Source organism: Solenopsis invicta, chromosome 4 (genome assembly GCF_016802725.1).
Source record: "Solenopsis invicta isolate M01_SB chromosome 4, UNIL_Sinv_3.0, whole genome shotgun sequence".
Classification (NCBI taxonomy): domain Eukaryota; kingdom Metazoa; phylum Arthropoda; class Insecta; order Hymenoptera; family Formicidae; genus Solenopsis; species Solenopsis invicta.
In genome coordinates, this window is record NC_052667.1 from 26,033,614 (window position 1) to 26,056,379 (window position 22,766).

The following is a 22,766-nucleotide window of genomic DNA, read 5'->3' on the forward strand; positions in this document are numbered from 1 at the left end:
TTGGTCACTATACGAGATGTGATCAAAAAGTAACATGATTATTTTATACAGTCATTTTATTAACAGTCACTTTATTAAAATATTAACAATTTTAATTCTTACAATTTTGTAATATTGTTACAGGCGAATGCAGAGATTATGTCCAAAAGGAATTCAAAAAATTGTCACGACAATTGTATAAAATCGAAGCGCTGCTAAAAGAGCCGAATGCAGGACGAGGTGACGAGGTTGTAGGACAAGAATATATATATAATAAAAAATATATATTATGTTGAACTATGTTTGCAAATTTCTTTGTTTCATAACAATGTTTTTCTTATCAAAATCATTTTTTATTATTATTAAATCATGACTTTTACTTGCATTAAAGAATAAATAAGATTTCGTGATAATAGCTTTTATGCAGCACTTACGAAGCAATACTGTATACTAGATTAATAAAACTTAGAAATAAATTTATTATTTTTTTAAGAAACTATGATTTTAAGAAATCGTAATAACGTTTTACATTTTAATATTAACATTATACACATTTATATTTAAATTATTGATACTGTGTATGTATACCTTGTATGTCAGATAGGTAACATTCATCGTGCCATTCTTGATGACGCTCCATCATTGCAGGCTTGATTTTCCCAAAATTAGCTGACAAGATGCCGGACAATTTTTTAGACTTGTGTTGCTTTTCTACAAAAATTTAAATAAAGTTACAAATAGAATTTCCAAGTGAATATATATACACATAGCTGTATTACTCAAGTCAAATAATTTTTCATACCGTTCAAATCATTGATCCGTTTCGGAGTAGAGTCTACTGCAAAACAAACAAAATTATACACAATTGATAGCAATGATGATTGTTATAATTAGAAAAAAAATGACCAATCGCAGTCAAATTTAAAGAGAATATTTGACTGTAATTTATCAATTCTTATTGCTTGTGACTTATAATACTAACTAATAGCTAACTGTAGAAAGCAGTGTTGCTAGGTCTACCGTTTTTTCATCGTATTATTTATAATTATAATAACTTTTTCTAAATATAAGTTTTATGTATTACATGAAACTTCTGAAATTTATAATCTACCGCTTTAAATTTCAAATCAACCGCTTTTTAGACGTGATACCTACTGGTCAGTTTCTCAATCACCTGACAACACAGGTAAAAAAGCCTTTACATAAACTTACAAGTCTTTTCGTAGTTGGATGAGAATGTAGCACGCTTATTCATTTGCGATTGTGATGCCTTGGTTAAACTACCTTCGCATCGTGCATTGCTTTGATTTAATGTACGAACATTTTGGTAGGGATATCGTGGAAATTGTTTTTGGTGTATTTTTTACAAAAATTAAAATAAAATTAAGAATAGTATCATCAATAAAAATATATGATTAATTCGTGCAAAACAACCCTACCTATTGTATTATTGTAAGTGATGTTTATAGTTACATTTTCAAATAATAATTTGGTAATTATGTAGAATATCCCCACCACCTCCGATTTTGATAAAATTAGACTCATTCGACGCGTTTTTGCCTGAAATGAACAAATCTGGCAGAAAAAGTATCGGATTTCTTCGCAAACCGAGATATCACGCACTAAAATTGACAACTATTAAGGTTAGGATATCTGTCACACCGACTAGATGTAACTAATTTTATTAAAATCAGAGGTGGTGGGGGTATTTTACATAATTACCAGTGTTTTTGATATGGATGATTGTAAATGATGTCTTACCTTTACGTTGTTGGGAAATTGGCGGCATATTACCTGTAATACAGAAATTGATATATATAATGATCGGAAAAATAAAAAACCACTTTACATATAAAACTAGTTTGCTTCATAAAGATTCAAAAAGTATTTGTTATAAATGACCTTTTGAAACAGCTCATAAGATGTTTCAATTAAAAGATATCTTATGATATGTTAGTTATACTACGAACATTCTTTAAATCTTTATGAAGCAAATTGTTTTATAGGTTTTTTTATTTTTGCATTAATGTAAATTACAAATATATGTATCACAAATAAATAGTAGTTTCTTTTTTAACTTATAGGAACTGGCATCAGAGGTGTCAGACTCATCGGAGGAGAGTTTTCTAGCTTTTTACGGCCGTTTGGATGGTTCATCAAATGCAGCACGCATAGTATCAGTATCAGCATCCGATGAGATATCAGCTGATTTCTTCTCGATTTTCCGAGCTTCTTGAAAAGAATCTGTCAAACATAATGTAACACATATGTATGTTTAATGCAAAACATTATTTTAAACCACACATATTTTTAAAGTAGCATTTTTTGCAAATCATAATGCAGAAACGTATAAATCTGTCAAATTTAATAATCTAATAAAATTCAAATACTATGAGCATGCAAAACTTCATGCCTGATTTATCATTAAAAATCATTATATATTTAGCATGAATTTATATGCACTCATTTAATATAATATTTATTGTTCTAGATACATAAAGTGTAACTCACCAAATGGGCCAATCAACTGTTCGTATGGAGTTAAACTCCATCGTTGGGCTGTATTTCCTTTGATATTGCTGTGGTGACAGTGATACCTTTCGGTGGCCACCAAATCACTGAATCGCTTTCGAAGACCCATGAGTCGGGTACAACAGAGCACCACTCGTCGCCAATAACAACGTACCACACCTTTACAAATAACATTTTTAGAGCAGCATCAATACGTTCATTATCTGTACTTCTTATAATATGAATATTTTAATACAATAATATAAAAATAATGTGAAAATAGTATATAATGTTACAAAGATCAAGCTGTTATTGAATTTTCTATTGAAATAATTATAATTTTAACAATAACGTATGCACAATATATATAATATTTTACTTTTGTTTTTAATTGAAATTAAAATTTGTGATGTAATAAGGGAAATACGAGGTATGTTGAATCATTTTCAAAATTCATTTGGAATGCTTTATTTTTTATTAAAGAAACTGGCCACATTTGTAAGGCCGATAAGCCTGTAACAACATATATACCTAAATTTCCTGAATCACAAGGATAATTAGGTAACGTTGAAATATTTGTAACTTTTGACCAATAATTGTTGGAATTTCACGATAATAACCAATATTCGAAATGGAAACAATGCTTGTGATATTGTTTTCTTTGATGTAGCAGCAGTTATTATATTTTTTTGTTGTCAAGACAAACGAAGAAAATTTTATTTGACCATGTGCGTTACAGCAACCTAATGGTAAATTATCATTGGTCTTTTTCTGCAGCTGAGGATACTGCTGATTATAAAACCGCTGATTTTCTGCAGGAAATAACGATTGTTCATTTAACCTGTTACAAATTTGTTGTAACGGTTTATCAAATTTTCTGAGAAGTTTTTTTAGAGTGAAAAGATAGTTTTCAAATGGGAAAGCACTAAAAGAATCTAGGGGTCCCAATCTTTTTGCATCAGCAGGTAAATGTATTACAGTATGCATGTTATAAGTAACATTTTGTGGTCCATACAGAATGCTCATGTTTTGAACGAAATATACCAAAAGATCATGTGCATATTCGTTGTTCCTTTCATAATCGTCAATGCTACATAAAATTCTCATCGCACAATTTAAGGCATTAAAATGTAGATATTTTTCACTAGGCAGCACATTTCTAAGAACCAGCGGTCCTAAATATAGAAGAAAAGTGCGATGTTGAGTCGCTTTCCATCTGTGAAAATCATCCAAATCAAAATATTTTCAAGCGAATTCTGTTGGAATACATTTTGACACAGTTTTCAGTGCATCAGACAAAACATTAAGATGACCTTGCATCACTCTGGAAATTTTTGATCTGTCTAGCCACAATTTCAGAAGTTGCTTGTTTATACCGAGACAAGAATTATGCATGTAGTCTACAGGAAAATGACTCACCATTGGAACTGAAATCACTTCAAATGGCGATAAAACACCTTGAAGGTGATGTTCAGGTTGCGATCTGTTAATAAAATCAATATCGGTTCGGAGTGGAGCATTAGTATCTAAAAAAGTCATTCGCCTATTTATTGTTTCGCCCGTTACAGTGCATTTCCCACAGGCAAAGTGTCCATTGTGCGATTTTGTGCAAGTAACATATGCTCGAGCTGGAGCATCACAAATGACAGCACGGATATTGATTTGCCGGGGCTGTTTGTTGATAAAGAATCCATTGTTTTTTAAATTTAAATATTCATTCACAAATGGTTGAAGAAATTCGCATAAAGCAGCTTTTTGGTAACCATGATAAACACCGATGACGAATGGTGCAAATGGCAAATCAGAAATCCTGCCTAAAATCGGCCAAAGCTGACTCTTTGAGCTTTTCGAAATTGGTAAGCCATCAATATTTATGTCCAAATGAATTATATCCCGATAATTAAAAGCATGAGGAAAGCGACTACCAATTGATGTAAGCGCTTTTAATAAGCCGTAGTGAACATACTGACCTTTGGAAAGAGTTTTAATATTATGAGTACCTGGTCTTGGGGTATTCAAAAGTGTTCGCGCATCCCGAGGTAAATCATTATGCCCATGTCTTGACAGAATTTGTAATAATGATGTTAATGCATTTTGATTAATTTGAAATTCATTTACCCATTTACACAGTTCACCTGCCAAAAGCAAATGCATATTTTCCGGATGCGGGTTAATTTGAAATTCGTCATCACTGACGATGCTTGTGTCGTATGATGAAACACTATTAGAATTGTGTGTGTCAGAGTGACTAATATCTGATAAAGCATCATTGACCTTCATCATATCTGATTGATCTTCAATCTCATCAAATTCTAAAACCAATGAACATGATGGACCAGCGATTGGATTATCGTCAACATTTGGAAGTATAGCCGGCTGAGAAGCTACTTCACGATCCAAATTGTAAGAAAGTAAAGTTCGCCGGTTTTGTTGACGTTTCAACAAATTAAAAAATTTTTTGGGCATTTTCAGAGACAATAAATAATCTTAATAAACGTACAAAACCTACAAAATTAGCCTCTGACTTTATTATTTTAAGTATGAAATAACACGCCTTTAATTAAAATTTAAATGAATTGTATTAGAAAAGTACACACCATTTATAGTTGACTCGGCACCGACTCGACACCGCCACGTGCTCCGGTTTCCCAATACACACGTTTGTTATTTTACTCCGGTTTCTCTCTCTCTCTCTCTCTCTCTCTCTCTCTCTCTCTCTCTCTCTCTCTCTCTCTCTCTTTCTCGTTCACAGTACTGAAAATGAAAGCAATTAAATTAACACTGCTGTATTGTACTTTCACAAAAGACGACTGGCTTAATAAATATAGATTAGCTTTAATATACGATTCTTACACACGAACCAAACTCGGCACCGACTCGACACCGCGTGCTCTGGTTTCCCAATATGGCACACGTATACTCCGGTTTCCCAATATGGCACACGTACTCCGGTTTATCTCTCTCTCTCTCTCTCTCTCTCTCTCTCTCTCTCTCTCTCTCTCTCTCTCTCTCTCTCTCGTTCACAATACTGAAAATAGAAGCAATTAAATTAACACTGCAGTATTCTAGTTTTACAAGAGACAACTTCATATAAATTAGCTTTAATATACTATTTAATTCTTACACACGAACTGAAATCGGTGCCGGCGAGCAACAGCACACAGAGAGTGAGTCTGTTTCTCTTTTACTCCGGAAACGATGAGCTTCGAGCACGCGCAATGCGCCGATGGATTGGAGCAATCGCGCGTAACTCTAGGCACTGAACGGTGGCGTCATCGGCCGACCGATTTTATTTGTCGTTTACAAATATAATCTTGCACTGTTAATTTAGCAAATGCTAAAAGTAATTAACTTATAATTAACTTTTATAGTTGCAATTTTAAAATGTCTTTTTCAAGACGTCTTAAAGTCGACATTTGAAAGACGTCTGCAGACGTCTATACAAAGTCGACTTGCAGTCAACATTTGAAGGACGTCTGCAGACGTCTGTTCAAAGTCGACTTACAGTCGACTCTGAAAACCTGACTTAGAAAAGTCGACTTATAGTCGACATATGGACGGTTGTGCTGTTAGGGAAGTGTTTCGGGGATTGGAAGAAGCGCTGGCATAAGTGCATAATATCTAATGGTGACTATTTTGAAGGCGACAACATTAATGTAGACGAATAAATAAATATTTTTTTCAAAAAACGAAAATTCCCGATATTTTTTGAACACACCTTGTAGCATCCTCTTAAAGATGAAGATGAGGGTATCGACGAGCCAGAGTTAAAATATACTTCTTTATTGCAAACGATAGGTTTACACCAACGCTTTCAAAAATTGTCCAGTCTCAACCGTTATCGAGCACCCGCATATATACTGCGTGTTCAGAGACCCTAACGGCCCTATTGGTCCGCGCCCCGCTGAAGGGGCGCGCTGGACGCACGGTTTCGCGATTCGCGGACGCAACAACTCGATCCTGCACGAACGTGTCAGGACATGTTTCAATGTATTTCCTATCCTACATTATATACAGGGTGTTCATTTGAAAACTTTCCAGCTGATTATGTCAAAAAATATAAAAAATACAATAAAAAGTTAAAACACTTTTTCTATGATTATGAAAAGGAAAGAGAACGGCACTGTCAATTTTTTATTTGGAAGGCATTATCAACGTAATTTGAAGATTAAATTTATTTTTTTTAATGGAAATGTATATTTTTTATTACAGAATTTTATTCTACGTAAACCAAATGTTTAAAATGTTCTCCGTTGTTTTCTAAACAATAATAAAGATGGTTTTGGAATTCTGAACAAACATTTTGGACATTTGGAAACAACGGAGAACATTTTGAACATTTGTTATAATAAATGACAAAATTTTATGCAGTAACTATACTTTGCTATTTCTTTTGATATCTCCTAAAATAGTGATTAAACAAAAAAATGTTTTCTACAAAAGTTACTTTTCTTTTTACGTAGAATAAGATCCTGTAATAAAAAATATACATTTTTTTTTTAAAAAAAAACAATTTTGACCTTCAAATTACGTTGAAAACGCTCTCCAAATAAAAAATTGAGAGCGCCGTTTTCTTTCTCCCTCAAAATCATGAAAAAACTGTTTTAAGTTTTTTTGTATCTTTCATATTTTTTGACATAATTAGCTGGAAAGCTTTCAAATAAACACCTTGTATAATACTTGCTAAGTGTTTATACTTACCGCTTGGACATTCAAAGAATGACGACCATGGTGATTAATGAACGTTTCTTCATTTTCATGTGGGGCTATAATATGAATAAAAGTACAGTCTATAGCTCCTTCAAATGGATACGCAGCAACGGAAAATTTTGCACGCGCTAGTGCTCGATCTTCTTCGGTCATCGGGAATTTCACCCATCTACGTAGCAAGCGCCAATTAATCGCTTCAGTCACAATGCAACGACTTGTTGTTGGTTGGCTAACATTCCATTGAAATTGATTACCGACACTTTTTTGATAGCTGCCTTGAGCGTAAAATTGTATGGCAATATCGTTAAAGCGTTGTTGCGCAGATATTATACATGGTAGAAAAGCTGCGCAACGACACGTAACAATATCCCTAGCTGTCGTTAAGAGGTACAGAACACGGGCTTAGCAGTATTGGGATTCTCTAACTCGTTATGTTGCTGTTATGTGTTCATAACGACAATTGACGGTTCGTTATATAACGCTATAACGCTATAACGACACATGCAATTCTGTACGCGATTGGTAACAAATATTTTCAATATTTATAATAAATGTTCATAAATGTAGTAAACCTGTAATAAATATTATAAATTATTGTAATGGTTTTATTTCGACGTTACCTTGATTTCTGGTGCTAAGCCAGTAAGTCGTTTATTTTGTAAATCAATCCTTAATGTATTTAAAATGTCGATTACAATTTCTGGAGTGAAGCAAAAATAGTTAATAAATTCATCTCGTGAAAGATGAAAAAGGTTCTGAGCATCTCTCAGCGGCCTTTTTTCCATAAGCCCTTCTAGTAGACACAATCTTTCCTACACTAATGCCAGGTCCCATGCCAAATACTCAAGGGCCATTTCAAAACTGCACACACTTTTACCACTTTAACACTTTGGATGCTTTTAACCTACAATCTACTATCTTTACGTCGTCGTTACGCCCTACCAAGGGGTACCAAACCATGGGTTATGATAGCAATACATAACGACGTTTTTTGTTACAAATAGCGAAAATATTCGTTACCATTTGCGTACAAAATTGCATGTGTCGTTACAGCGTTATAGCGTTATATAACGAACCGTCAATTGTCGTTATGAACACATAACAACAACATAACAAGTTAGAGAATCCCACTACTGGGCCCGTATTCTGTACCTTTTAACGACAGATAGGGATATCGTTACGTGTCGTTGCGCAGGTTTTCTACCATGAATAATATCTGCGCAACGACGCTTTAACGATAACGAACTGTCGCTAAGGTGTTACAGAATCCCGCTACTGACGCGGTGCGCGGATCTCCAAAAGCGCGGTTGATATTTACGTTGCAGGTGCGTGTGCTTTCCAACGGCGTGGCGCAAGTTCTTTGGTGCAAGCTATCCCACATAGCAATGAATCTCCTTAGGATATCTTATTTTGATCGGATTCATCCTATTCTAATCCAAAATGTAAAGTCATCCATAGGATGTCCTTAGGACCTTTGTAATTGCCATTAAAGTAATTATAGTATAACTTATTCTGATTTGAAAAAAAAATTTTTTTATTACTAATAATATACAAACCCTAACAGCACAAAACGTCCTCAGGACAATCCTGATTCCGTTCTGAATGTCCAGAGACGTGAATGAGGTAGGTTTAGAGCGTTACAACATCTCATAGACATCCTTACGACGTCTTTAAGAGGTTTGCCTTCTAAATTATACACACGTCAAACGCGTATGATTTTGATAACTCCTATGATTTTTTTTATCTGTGGGATTATTCCATTTAGCTATATGTAAATACTTAAGTTTCTGAATAGCATATATTAACTATTTAAAACCTATGCTTTTGCTCTTTTGATTTTAAAGTTCCAAATTTTTATCTTAAACGCAGTACTATTGAGAAACATAAATATTATCAATAGACAAAATAAGTCCATGGATGAAAAAACCTTGATTTACATCTTAATGTGCAAACAATATTTCAAAATGTTTTGTAAATGTTTTTTTTAATAACAATTTTTTCATATTTAATTTAATTATTGTATTATATTGGCATATATTTCTAGTTGCATTCTTATTTAAACAAGTAACTAAAGTTATTTCAGATGCTATTTTGCATTTGTAAAAAATCACTAAAAAAACTATAATTTTATATATATTTATATAAATAATATGCTTTAATTATACGGTTCATCTTTTTAATAATATATATTCACCTAATTTATCAGTTATATAAACATATTAGCATAAAGTGTTCACAGATCATTACGAGGGATCCAATTTGCAGCCATCGTAGAAGTCAAGCATTGTCCAGCGCGGTTACAACTTGGATAGGTGACCGTTTGGAAATTTTCCCAAAAAATTCCTAAGATTTTTTTTGCAAAAAATATTTTTTCAAATGTTACAAAGATATTGTTTTGTTCATTAGAATTATGTGTTGCAAAAATATGTGAATATTTTAGAAAAATTTATAGAATTAGAAAGTCCTAAAAGTTATTTTAAGACATCCATTAGACATCCTCAGGATCAAATTTAATTATCCAAAGACATCCTGAAGATATCTGAAGTACGATATCCTAGGGCTCTACATAGCAGACATTCAGACATCCACAAGATATCCTTAGGACCTCTTAAGTTTATCTAAGCACATCCTCAGGATATTAGAAGTCCCTTAAAGACATACATCCGCAGGATATCCTTAAGATCAATTTTTGTTATGTGGGATCGTTTGACTTGACGGGCGGTCCGCTTTTTCTACACGCGTTTACGCGAAACCGGGTCATGCTGGATTTTACGGTCGCCGGTGCGGTAGTGAGGCATGAGAGACGCACAGCGATTTGTCCCTTTAAATTTTACGATTTTGCGGCACGTTATTACTTTCAGACAGAATGCAGTGACTATGCTGAATACGCTCGGTGGAGGCAAAGACGCTTTACCCCGTTTGTCTTTAGCCACTGCGACGGGATCGGATCGGTGTTCGGATGCCGGTCGGGCAAGAATTTTTGCCAGAGCCCAAGCACGCTTGAGTCCAGCTTCGGGGAGGAGAGACGGGTGCAAGAGCGGTAACTGTCGAGAACGCTCAGCAGAAACCAAGACGCTTGATCCCAAGACTACCTTGGAAGAGTTCTTCGAAGACTAGTCAGCGGAGTTGCTATCCAAAAAGTCGACGAAAAAGAAGCAGCGCAGCATCTCGCTGCCCCGGCTCTTTTATACTCGAATCGTCTCGAGACGTCGGAGATGTTCGGTGGCGGTTCGGTTTGTTTCGGCGTCAGCATCCCCGCCGCTCGGTCGTTCGGAGAGCAAACAGAGGTGAGCGAGCACACCGATAGCGCGTGTCGGTTCGAATCGGCGCGCGTGCGCAGCGAGATACTTGACGTGGGGATGCCTCGGCGCTCGGGTACACGCGTTTAAAATATATTTTATTTGATTAGTCAGAAGGCGTTCCGAATTTGATTTGCCATCACAAAAATATATACGACAGATGGCGCGAAAAAAGGAAAAATTTTATTCGCCAGACATAACAGCGTTAAACTTCAACAAACTGCATTGAAATTTATTACAATTCATAAAAGATTTTTCTGAAAAAAAACAATGACAGCCGCCATTAAAAATAGTTTAGTTTACAAAAAGTGTTTGATACATTTAAAAATGTAATAAATAACATAAAAAAGTCCCGAATTCTTATCTCCTTTCTATAGCTGAAAAATGATCCTAAAAATAACAATTTTTGGCCAATAGAAATAAAACCTGATCTTAATGTATTTAAAGTATCTCAAGTGTTCCATAAAAACATATTATGTGATAATACGCAAGAAAAGAAAATTTTGATACAAAAGAATCAAATATTGTAAAATTTCTTAGTGTTGTAAAAGACAAAGATTTCATTACAGAGACACATTCCAATCTCTCGACTAAAAGACAGGAACTACAACTGATGCGTTTTTTATATTAGGTTGGTGCATATGAAGTGTCGGATTTTTTTTACATGTGAACGTTTGTCTTCCTGCTTTCGTTATGTTTTTGTTTTACACATAACCTCGTTTATAGTTATACTGTCCATTGCCAGAATCACATTTCAACAAAGAAAATTTTCACAAAAGTGTTTTATTTTGTTATTTGTTTTGAATTTTGTAAAGATATGAATTCAACCGATATTCGTGTAATTTTTTTATATACCACAAGTATAAACTTGTTAGTAATAATGCTGCAAAAGCTGCACGCAATATAAACCAGGCGTTTGAGAAGAATATTGTTAACAATCAAAAAGTGCAGCGTTGGTTTGAAAAATTTTGGTCTGGTGATTATTCCCTACAGAATGAACCGCGTGGAAGACCCAAAACGTCTGTGAAAAATGATACTCTGAAACCATTGATGGAAACGAATCCAACTGTATCTACAAGGAAACTTGCTACCAAAATGAAAGTTGACCATACAACAATATTGCGCTTTTCTGAAATTGGCAAAGTGAAAAAATCAGATAAGTGGATACCGCACAAACTAACCGAGCGAAATAAGCTGGATCGGTTAAACGTATGCTCATCATTTTTAACCCGATTTCATCGAGAGCCTTTTGATTGAATTATTACTTGTGATAAAAAATGGGTTCTTTACGACAATAAGAAATGATGTGCTCGGTGGCTTGATAGGCTTGTGCTCATACTCCAAAGCCATCACTTCTTCCATGGAAAATTTTAATAACAGTTTGGTGGAATGTGATTGAAGTAATTCACTACTCATTCCTTCAAACTGGGGAGACAGTTACAATCGAAAAGTATTGCCAGTACATTGATGAAATACATGAAAAATTGAAAATTATACACTCATCACTTGTTAATCGGCATGGCCCAATACTTCTCCAACGCTCGGCCGCATACGTCGTACAAAACAATTGCGAAATTAAATAAATTAAAATATGAAATTCTGCAGCACTTCACAATTCTTCAGCTTATTCACCGGATCTTTCGCCAACCGGCTCATTTCTTTAAACATTTAGAACAGTTTTTACGGACTAAAAAATATGAAAATAAAGACAGTCTGAAAAATTCTATATCAGAGTTTATTGATTTTAAAAATCAGAATTTTTTTTAAACAGGCATCTATGCATTAAAATCTTGTTGGGAAAAGCATGTATTGAAGCAAATGGAGCATATTTTGATTAAATAAACAGCATTTGAAAAAAGATATGTAGTTTTATATATTCACTTAAAAATTCTACATTTTATACGCACTAACCTAATACTAGGTATCGACGAAGATAATAAAGTTAATCATTTTATATAGTTAATCATTATGTATAGTTAATCATTTAGCACCAAACGTTTTCACTAACGTTTTCATATTAATACACATATAATTTTGATGCTATATTGGAGACAAATAATTATTTCATTAACATACACAAATGTGTTAGTAATGTGGGATCAGAATATTCACGAATATGTAATTAAAAGAGATTTTTAACCGTCGCAACTTATTTCTATCGATCAAACATCGGATAACAATTAATTATGATGGGTATTTTGGGTATTTGCAAAAGAAAAAATACAGCGTGTACGTAGAAAAACCTTTTTACTACGCGAGAGATCTTTCACACACGACTGCTTGAGACAAGCGTCCGAGACAGAGAGAGATACAGAGAGAGGAGTCTCACCCGCGACATCCGCCTACACGTGCGCCATCAGAGCGCCGATTTATAACTAGAAGCACTCGGCAGTTTAGCCAACATTATGGGTTGATCTTCCAACAAATTATAACAACTAAAACTCGTCACATTGTCGTACTCGCGCTTTTAAACAAAACTTGGCGTTCTTGCGAAAGTCCTGTGCCGTGTATGCGATGTGAAATGTCTAATACTTGGTCATCATCATTCTGGTCCCACAGTAATATCATTTTATGTTGACAAAGGATTTTTATTCTAGGAGACGTAAAATTAAATAAATATTTTAATTATTTGAAACTGAAAGGATTAATAAAAATATACGCACTGTAAACAATGCACAATAATTCTTCTTGTTAACTCTTATCATTTAATTTTATTCAATTATCATAAAGATTAATAAAATTACATGATAGCAATCAACAAAAATTTCCAGACAACACAAAGTCTAAAATGGGGTAATAACACTTCTTTAAGGTTACTTTTGAAAAGTGTATCTTCAATAGCCAGATTTACAAACTTCGATTAATTTAATCGGCTGATTTTTCTATCGGAATTGACCAATCGCATTTGTCGTTAAATAAAATTGACCACAAATGACCAATTATTATTGACATTTGACCGGTCAGTTAAGTTAATTAGAGGTTGTGAAACATTCACTAAGACGTCTTTTAGATCAAAATTTATATTTTGTGTATGTGTCTGTTATTGCACATCGTTTAGTGCGCATATATCAAGGATTAGCCCATTCAACTTCAAATAATTTGATAATTTGATAATTTCAAGAATTTAATATATTTATTTTGAAAATGTTATTATTTTTAAAAATACATTATTAAAATTGGAAAACGCAAAAATGTTTATGATAGGGGAAGGCGGAGTTAAACCGTACACTGATGCAACGTCGTACTCTCCATTTCCCCGTTAAGTTTTGAAGAAAGATGAGTCTAGTCGGTGCTAAAGCCTAGTTTTAGTTCTTGTAAACTTGTCAAAGTGAATTTGTTGATCTACTGTGTACAGTGCGCGTATTGATACAGAAATCTTGTTATGTTGGCTTTCTTTACTATTTGTAACTATCACTAATTTAGAAATAAGTTGAATGTTTTTATAAATATATTGGTAGCTTTTAGACCATAAGAATCATCATCTCTTTAGCTACGTTTTACACAAAACGAAAACCTGTTGGCAACAAAGTTTTGAAGTTATGTTTTTAATTTTCCACGAGATCACGGTTGAGACAACTTAAAGGGCGTACAACTTAAAGGGCTGTAAGAAGAGAAGAAATTTAGTCCAAGGACACCTACCTAATGAGTAAGGAATTTGGAAAAGATAAAGAACTTTAATTCCGGTGTTATTCATGCTCTGGGTGGATGTATGAGACGTGCAGTGTTGTTGAATATGCAGAAAATGTTTTATCTGTGATTTTTGTATAAATAATTAAAAAAGTCATTCTTTTAAAATATGTTTTTCCTCAAAATAATAAAACAAGTTTTCTGTATAAAGTTTTATTTCTTTTTAATAACCTAATACTCTACTTTATAATATGTATATTTTTGTACGGAGTTGCCCCGACCCTTGGGTAATCTTGTAAAATGTTTTTCTTAAACATTTTCTTTTTAAATAACCTGAAGCAAGAAATGAAGCATCATCAGAGAAAATGATAGCAAAAGAATTAAACTAAGTACTAATAATAAAGAGATAATTTTATTCGCCATATTATGGGAGAAATAAGCAATCTGGTTTAAGTGTACGTCATTATCGCGCTTTCCTCTCCTTCTTCCATTATCGCAATTAAGTTAACAAAAGACTTTAGCACTTTGTTTATAGTACGATAGGTAAAATTAAACTTTGCCTTTTTGTAAAATAATGTATATACTAATAAATTTTTTTTAAATAAACGAGCGTTGATGGCTGTTTAAAAAATATTTAAAGGCGTTTACAAAAATATATCAAATTAAACTATACTATTTGTAAAAAAAGAAAACATTAAAATACTAGATATTCAACTATACTAGAAAATAATGTAGATCTCGAATATACTCATAGTGTACGTAATTTAATCATTTAATGTGCCTTTTTAAGTGTCTTTGAATAACTAGCTGGCATTGCTTTATTCAAATAAAATTAATAAATACACACAACATTTAACGATAAAGTGCAAATTTAAATTAAACAAGGGCAGAAATAGAAGATTTTGAAAAGTTAAAAAAAGTATGACTTATTATAAAATTTATTGTAATGGAATTTGTATGAGCACTATAATAAAAATTATTCCTATTTGATTCCATACAGCACTAAAATTTTTTAAAAGAACCTATCAAATATTTCAATTAAAAAGTGCAACAGTTCATAAAGGATACAAAATGTGTCTACAATATTTCTAAGACAGTTCTGGAATAGCAAAATCACGATTCTTGCATTTAAAATCTTATAGTTTGGGAGGTAATAACACATATTTGTCTAATATTGACAAAGTTGATTTTTATTTATACAGTTGTTTTCGTGTTACAAATGAATAAAATAACCGTCAGCCCACAATTCCGCGGGACGGAGGATTCCCACAGTGTCTCAACAATGTAAAAAAAGAAGTGTTAATATTAACGGAAAGTTAATACCGACAAAGCTGAAAATTCTTGTACTTACTATTGACAACACGAAATGTCGAAAAAGACACAGTCAGCCGCGGCAACTGCGGAACGTTGTGCGTCAGTCACTCATACAAATATGTGAAAAAAAAAGGGTAATTGTGCAGTATAGGGGACTCAGCTCCAACCATGTTGACCTTGACACATGTTATAGAGGCAAGGATACTAAATAACTTTTCCTTATAAATTAATTGGCGCTCTTGTAGTTTTTGAGATATACTTAAAGAAAAAAAAAACTTTTTTTTTAATTATTTAAAAAAATATTTATTTTACAAAAAAAGGATCAAACAAACAATGAAGCTAGTGATAAGTTCTACAAAGAAGATCATAGACATATTTTATCTAACTTCAATACTTTAGTCGATATAACAGAAAAACTATTTTAAGACACTATGGGAGCCCCGTCCCGCGGGATCGTGAGCTGACGGTTATTTTATTCATTTGTAACACGAAAACAACTGTATAAATGAAAATCAGTTTTGTTGATATTAGTCAAAAATTTGTATCATTAACTCCCGGACTATTATAGTTTGGATGTAGGAATGGATAGTAATGCGTGAAAAATGATTAATTAACGAAATTATTGAATGAAACTATATATATTTCTCTCAACAGAATAAGTTAAATAACAATCTTAACCGCGCCGGGGATGTGCTTGGTATTGTAGTTGAAAGGGTTTTGATCTTCTTGTCCTGTCCGGGCCAACCATTTCACTTCTAATCCATTGTAAAATGAACATGCTTTAACAATGGACAAATTTTTATGATTACTGAATGTTAGAAAATTTATGGCTAACATTCGGAGACCATATGCCTGGAGACCACATGAATTTTTTCTTTCTTTTTTTGTATGAGGATTGTGGCAGTTGAATGCCATAATATGAAAACTGCTGAAAAGTTATATAAAAAGATTTATAATATTTCTGAAATATTACTTTGAAGGAAAGATATTCTAAATAAAATTTTACTTAAAATTAAAAAATTTAATTAGTAAATTCTAATAGTTTATTTACTTACAGTCAAGTTACCTGCCATAAGGTTTATATTTCTACCACTAAAACAACTTATTGATAAGCAAATGTTTAATGTGATTACAAAATATATATTTCGCAACACATGTTACATATAAAATACTGTAAAAAAATATTATTAGGGCATCTCAGAAACATATATAAAACATGTATACATGATGTCCCACAATTCGTAATCTAAATTTTAATAACATATTTCTTACTTAAAAATGACAAAAATCCTAATACGAAAATGTCAAGGCTAAAATACTTTTAATGCAATGGAAGCGTTTTTCGCGTCCTTCCAGGATCATGGGCGTAAGAATTTTAATCTGTCTCATCGTGAAGGCGGTGGAGGCGGTGGAGGCAACTAAACTGATCGTTGTACAGAATAATACGTAAGTAAACATACCCAAACTTATTTCTTAAGCAACGTTCACCGGAGTCGCGATTTGGATGAGTGACCCGCTCTAATAGTGTGTACTAATTATTCAATAGATGTCACTTTAAGAGTGACACAAATTTTTCTCCATATTACTAGTGCACACTGTATCAATAGTATTAATTTACACTACTAATGCGAATTCCAACAATGCGCAAAATTACTATTAATATAGTGGTACTAATAGTGGTAATTTCAATAGTGCCACAAAATTTTTTTCCGTAAGGGTTGCGCTATGCGGCGATTATGTTCGCGCGCAGCATATTGGTGTACATTCGGTCCGAGAGAAATGCCCATAATGATTGAAGTTGTACCATCGTTGAATATGTAGCAGCTATGTATGCAGCAATTTCTACTATAATAGCACCGCTGTGCATTATTTTTCAGGCTATTTTCCAAATTATATTGTTAAAACTTTTATAGTTATTCTGAATATAGCCACCAACACAGCGCTTGAATAATGCGTCTTTATTAAGGTATAAGACACGAAACCGAAAGGACGGGCCATGGTTCAACCAGAATATCTCAGCAGCGCGCGGCGCGGTGCGGTGCGGTGCGCCAATGTGTTATCAGGGCTATAACTTTTCATTTTTCGGAATTTTGACTTGAAATTTTCATCAGATATTTTCAAAATATTAAATATTATAAATACGTAATAATAAAAAATCGATTTTTTTGACCTCCCAAGGTGTATATGCCTCCTTAATTTCTGACATCCTCACTCCTCAAAAGCTCGGTTTGTATATCCTATGTCTTTGCTGTATACGAATTCCATTACTGTATCAAAAATGTGAACTGGATAAGAAAATCTTAACGATAACCACATGTATCTCAGAAAATAAAATTTCAGAGGATTGAACTTTTTATTGCGATATCTCCGTAAAACACGGATAAAAAAAATAAAAACGTTTTTATCATACAACTTTACACAAGCTATCGTTTGAGAGTATTTAAAATTTGATTAATTCAGACATTATTGAGATATAATAATCTCGTATGCTTGAAAGTTGATGACTCATGTATAATATTTTCTTTTTAATACAAAAATACAATCGTATCACGTGCTAAGTAGTTATTATATATTAAATAATTATAAAATAAATAATTATAACATGTTTAAATTTTAAGTTTTGTATACATTTTAGTTATATATAAAACATAAAAAAGTTATACATACGAGTATCAACTACAAAAATGTGATATTAATGTATACTACTTATTAATGATAATTTTATAGACATTTAATAATAAATCAAATCATATTTTTATTTATTCGTAATCTATCATTAAGAACATGATCTGTCATTTGTCATCGTAAACTCTATTATTCTTAAGCAAAAATATATAATTAATTTAAAAAATTTTTATTATTTATATTTAGTTATATGTAAACATGAAATTAAATAAATAGCGCGCGCGTAGAGCTTAGGTTGTCTAGTAATACATATATAAGACATTCCTACATTTGTTTCCCATTATTTCTTTTAAAATTAGTTCCATTTTATTTTCCTTAAAACTAATAGAAAAATAGAGGCAAGGAGTATAACAAATAATTATTTAAGAGTATATAAAAAAGTTCCGTAGACAAATTTAAGGCTTTATATCTAACAGTATAATAAGACAATGTAACAAAAATGCTATACAAATCTATAAATCTTATTACTTATTTGAATTTATATATTATTTTCCCATATTCCCATGAAACAAACTTGCAAGGAAAAAGAAAATAACAATAACATAATGTTTTGCATTTAACATTTTAGATATGCCACGTCTTTGAATTTTATATGAATTGCATGAAAAAATTATCAATTATCTATTTCAATAATAAGCATAGAGTATTTATGATGATTCATGCATTTATGTGATCTTTATTGTATTTTTTAAAATCTAGTTAACAATCAAGATAGCCTAGAGATATCTAAAGTCTTTAGTACTACTTACGTAAAATAAGTGTCAGTTGTTTTTAAAGATTAAAAGCCAAAAATCTTTTAAAATTTGAATTACACCACTGTATTACTTATTTATGTCCTTACAAAGGATTTATTAGTTTATTAAAAGATACATTATAGATAAAATTTAGATTTCTTGTAAACGAATTTTTTTTACAAATATTAAATACTCTTCTATCTCATTAATATATAAGTGAAACTGGAACTATTCAAAAAATGAAAATATTTTTTTATGGGTACATGTTAAAAATTTATTTTAAATATTGTAAACGCGTCCTAATGTAACGACGCTGTCAACAAAGTTTTACTCATATTAAAGTAGTAGCAGTGAAAAATGTGTTTTGTGACACTTGAAGTAATTTCTGACAGTCAGTATTTCTTCGAAATTTAAGTAAAACATATAAAATTCTTTTTGAAAATTTTGAATGTATCGTATCCAGTTAAATGTATTTAAAACATTTTGTGTTTATTTTTTGCTGTAGAATGTTTATTTTTTTAGATCATACGCAATAATGCGTACAGTTGACATCAGAGCTATTCAAAACACCAAACGTCAAATCGTCGTTCGGACAATATTTTTCTTTCATATTCGCGTTCTATGTACCAAAATACACAATTCAATACTCAACAGATGTAAATACACGAAATACGAATTGTCCTTGACTTGTTCCAAAAACGCTAAAGCAATAAAATTCTCTATTGTGCGTTTGTATTTTTTCATTGTATGTAACAGTTCTTCATAATACTATATATTCTTTTCTGAATAAAACAAAGTCTTAACAATAGCTGTTTTACATTTTTTCATCTTAAAACATGAATTTTCCGGACTATTCCCAGACTAGCCTCTAATTACTCTGGGCTCGGAGTTATTCAAAACACTTGGCACTGATAGACATTTTTATATGTAGTTTAAAACAATTTCCGTCTTCTATTGAGTTGTCGGAAAGTCATGACGCATTTTTGCAACAAAGGGCACTAGGTTATTTTTGAAAGTACTAGAGTCATTTGCGCCTATGTTATTGACATGTCATTTGACAATTGGCAGTTCTAGTTCCATTCTAAAAAAAAAAAAATGAACAATTTGGTTGAGTATTGGAAATTTTATAATAAGTTGAAGATGGTAAACCAAACTATGTATTTTCGCCATATATTATTATTTTTCTTCCATAAAAAAAAACGCTCGTCAAGCTTGTGAAAAATTGCGTAAAGTTTACGGTGACAATGCTGCACAAGGACGTCGGTTCCAATGATGGTTCATGAAATTGCTGGTGATTTTGATCTCAACAACTCTCCTCGATCAGGAAGATCCATTGAGGTTGATGACGACTAAATGAAGGCATTGATTTAGTCAAACCCAGGTTATATGACACAAAAGATTACAAAAATAATGAACATCCATCATTCAAGTCTTCACGACCGCCTGAAGAAGCTGGGATACATAAGCAAGGTCATTATTTGGATTCCTCATGAACTCAAAGAAGTTTATTTGACGGCGCGTACAAATATTTGCAATATGCTCATTAAGCGTAAGGAAAACAAATCTTTTTTGAAGCGACCGTAACTGGTGTTGAGAAGTAAATTGTTTGAGGCAAATCTTCACGTCGGAATCAAGACCGTTTGCGCTCTACATTGTTGTACAACAATGTAGAACGCAAATGGTTTTGGTCCCGATGTGAAGATTTGCCTCAAACGACATCAAAAGCAAACATTCATCAGAGAAAAATTATGTTGTGGCTCTCAGTGTGGTGAGATGTTAAAGGTATCGTGTTTCTCGAGCTCCTACCAAGGAACCAAACAATCAATTGAAACGTGTACTGTTGGCAATTGGACAGTTTTAACGAATCTATCACCTAGAAATGTATAAATTCATTAATCGTAAAGGAGTTGTGTTCCATCACGACAACGCGTGACCATACATAAGTTTGATCACCTGTCAAAAATTATTGGAGCTTGGATAAGATGTGTTGCCACACCCACCATACTCGCATTAAGCCGTCAGATTTTCACCTGATTTTCGCTCTTTTCAAAATTCCTTGCGTGATATAACGTTTAATGCAGGTAAAGCTGTTAATCAGTCCCTTGTTCTGTTTTTTGCCAATAGATAGATCCCTCTATGAACGAAAAATTATGAAGCTTATTAAAAGATAGCAAAAGGTGGAACAAATATATCATTAATTAATCTTTGTTTTTTATACAAATAAATAATTTTTGAAAAACATAGAAAAAAGACGTCATGACTTTTCCAACAACCCAATATTTATAAGAGCATTGGAAGGGAAAGGTTCAACCTTTTAAACTGTCCAACTTTTTTTAATAAATAAAAGACTTAGGAGACGCAAAAAAATGCTTCAAATAGTCCCGGTCTCTCTTATCATTAATTTTTATTAATATTACACATCATTTGAATATATATGAATAATTTAAATTTTTTTTTTAAACGCGCCTTGATAGTTCAAATATGAATAATATATTTCTAGAATGAGTCTCGTCGAAGTGTCAAATGTTAAACGTAATTCTGAAAAAACTCGCCTATTCTACTTCCTGTGAACTATTCACGTCATTGAGGTTAATAATATGGAGATAATTATAAAGTATAAATAAGGACAGATTAAACAATAGTAAAATAACATCCGTAATATTTATGTATGTACATATATCGACATACATTATTCTTTATTCTTCCACGACGGTTTGCGTCTTTGCGTTTTCATGTACAATTCATTCAGCATAGAAAGGTGTAACAACCTGTGTTTGTCTGAGCACGGACAAGCTCAGGGAAGCTAGGGCTAGAAGAGAGGTTGCCGGGTTAATTAATTCTGAGATCGCTTTTTAGAATTTTGTCTCGCGACTCGCGACAGGTGGCACGCGGAATTCCCTTAGTAGGGAAACTTATTGATACGGTGACGACGGCTGTCTCGAGATCTCTCAATGGAAACAGAGATTTCTCTACCCTCTGAGTGACAATCGTCGTCGCGGACTCCGAAGTGGAGTAAGAGATGGCCGGTGCCGAGATTGCTCGGCCGTGATGGAGCTGGCTCCACCGCGACAACTGGGCTCTCTTTATACCGGAAAGCGGCGGAATCGTCGAGATCTCTCGACGGTGGCAGAGCTCACTCTACCACACGGATTCCTCAGATGTCTAGGAAAGAAGCGTAATTAGAAATTGCCGAGATCTTTCGGTGGTGACAGAGCTTGCTCTACCGCACGGATTTCCCTGTTCTGGCTCGGAGGCTGGATCAGGAAAGAGTCGTTCTCTTTACGAAATCGTCGTTCCTCTTATACCCGATTTTGGAGAATCGAAAATGCTCGGGTTGAGTTCGGTACTCCTCAGAATACAGCATCCCCGCTGCTTTAGTTCGATGTTGCGTTCTCTCTCGCACGTATTTCTCTTCGTTGTTCCAACCCCAGGAACGTGCGGCCCAGAGCGCGTGCGCGTGGAGTTCGTACGGTAACGACATTGAACTATACTCTAACTGGAATGGGCACTGCCATATAACGTCCGTAAGCGGAAAACGTGATAGAAATAGCATGATGCGAGGGGCCACCTTTCTTTTTCTAAGCGTTCTCTGCGCATGCGTCAGCATTCACCTTACATTCCTACTCAAAAGTTAAATTTCTTCTTTGTTTTCATGTTGATATAGCATGTAACGGAATTCGTGGAAACGAGGAAGAAATTAACTTTTACTTAAAAAGTTACTTAAATACTTAAAAAAATATAATACAATTTTGCTTTTGTTTTATTTATGTATGTCGCTCAAGTCGCTCGTTTATCTATTCTCATGTGCTGGTACTGCAAAACTTTCTAACGTGACTGTACTGACAAAGAGAGGTGGCTCTTCGAAATGGCTCTCTCTCGTCACGTTTTCTGGCGGCTAGTGCCCATT

The 22,766-nt window shown here is 33.2% G+C and overlaps 1 protein-coding gene across 3 annotated transcripts; it reads right to left on the reverse strand.

The window, feature by feature from the left end:
- Window positions 1-289: 289 nt before the first annotated feature.
- Window positions 290-5,976, reverse strand: LOC120357543. Of its 3 annotated transcripts, XM_039448226.1 has the most exons (8): window positions 5,615-5,974; window positions 5,344-5,518; window positions 5,088-5,244; window positions 2,491-2,670; window positions 2,058-2,223; window positions 1,741-1,773; window positions 782-817; window positions 290-690 (listed from the first exon to the last, which is right to left on the reverse strand). In XM_039448226.1, exons 5-8 carry the CDS (start codon window positions 2,167-2,169, stop codon window positions 545-547), a joined length of 327 nt encoding a protein of 108 aa, XP_039304160.1. In that variant the 5' UTR covers window positions 2,170-2,223; window positions 2,491-2,670; window positions 5,088-5,244; window positions 5,344-5,518; window positions 5,615-5,974; the 3' UTR covers window positions 290-544. The 3 variants fall into 3 exon arrangements, with proteins under 3 accessions (XP_039304160.1, XP_039304161.1, XP_039304159.1); XM_039448227.1 differs by having other exon boundaries at window positions 782-814; window positions 5,344-5,976; XM_039448225.1 differs by having other exon boundaries at window positions 5,344-5,976.
- Window positions 5,977-22,766: the final 16,790 nt, after the last annotated feature.

Coding starts and splice junctions, on each gene's coding strand:
- LOC120357543 (XM_039448225.1), bottom strand. CDS start 2,169: ATGCTGATACTGATACTATGCGTGCTGCATTTGATGAACCATCCAAAC. Junction 818..1,740: donor AATTTCCCAACAACGTAAAG/GTAAGACATCAT, acceptor TTTGTTTTGCAG/TAGACTCTACTCCGAAACGG. Junction 691..781: donor ACGGATCAATGATTTGAACG/GTATGAAAAATT, acceptor AAATTTTTGTAG/AAAAGCAACACAAGTCTAAA.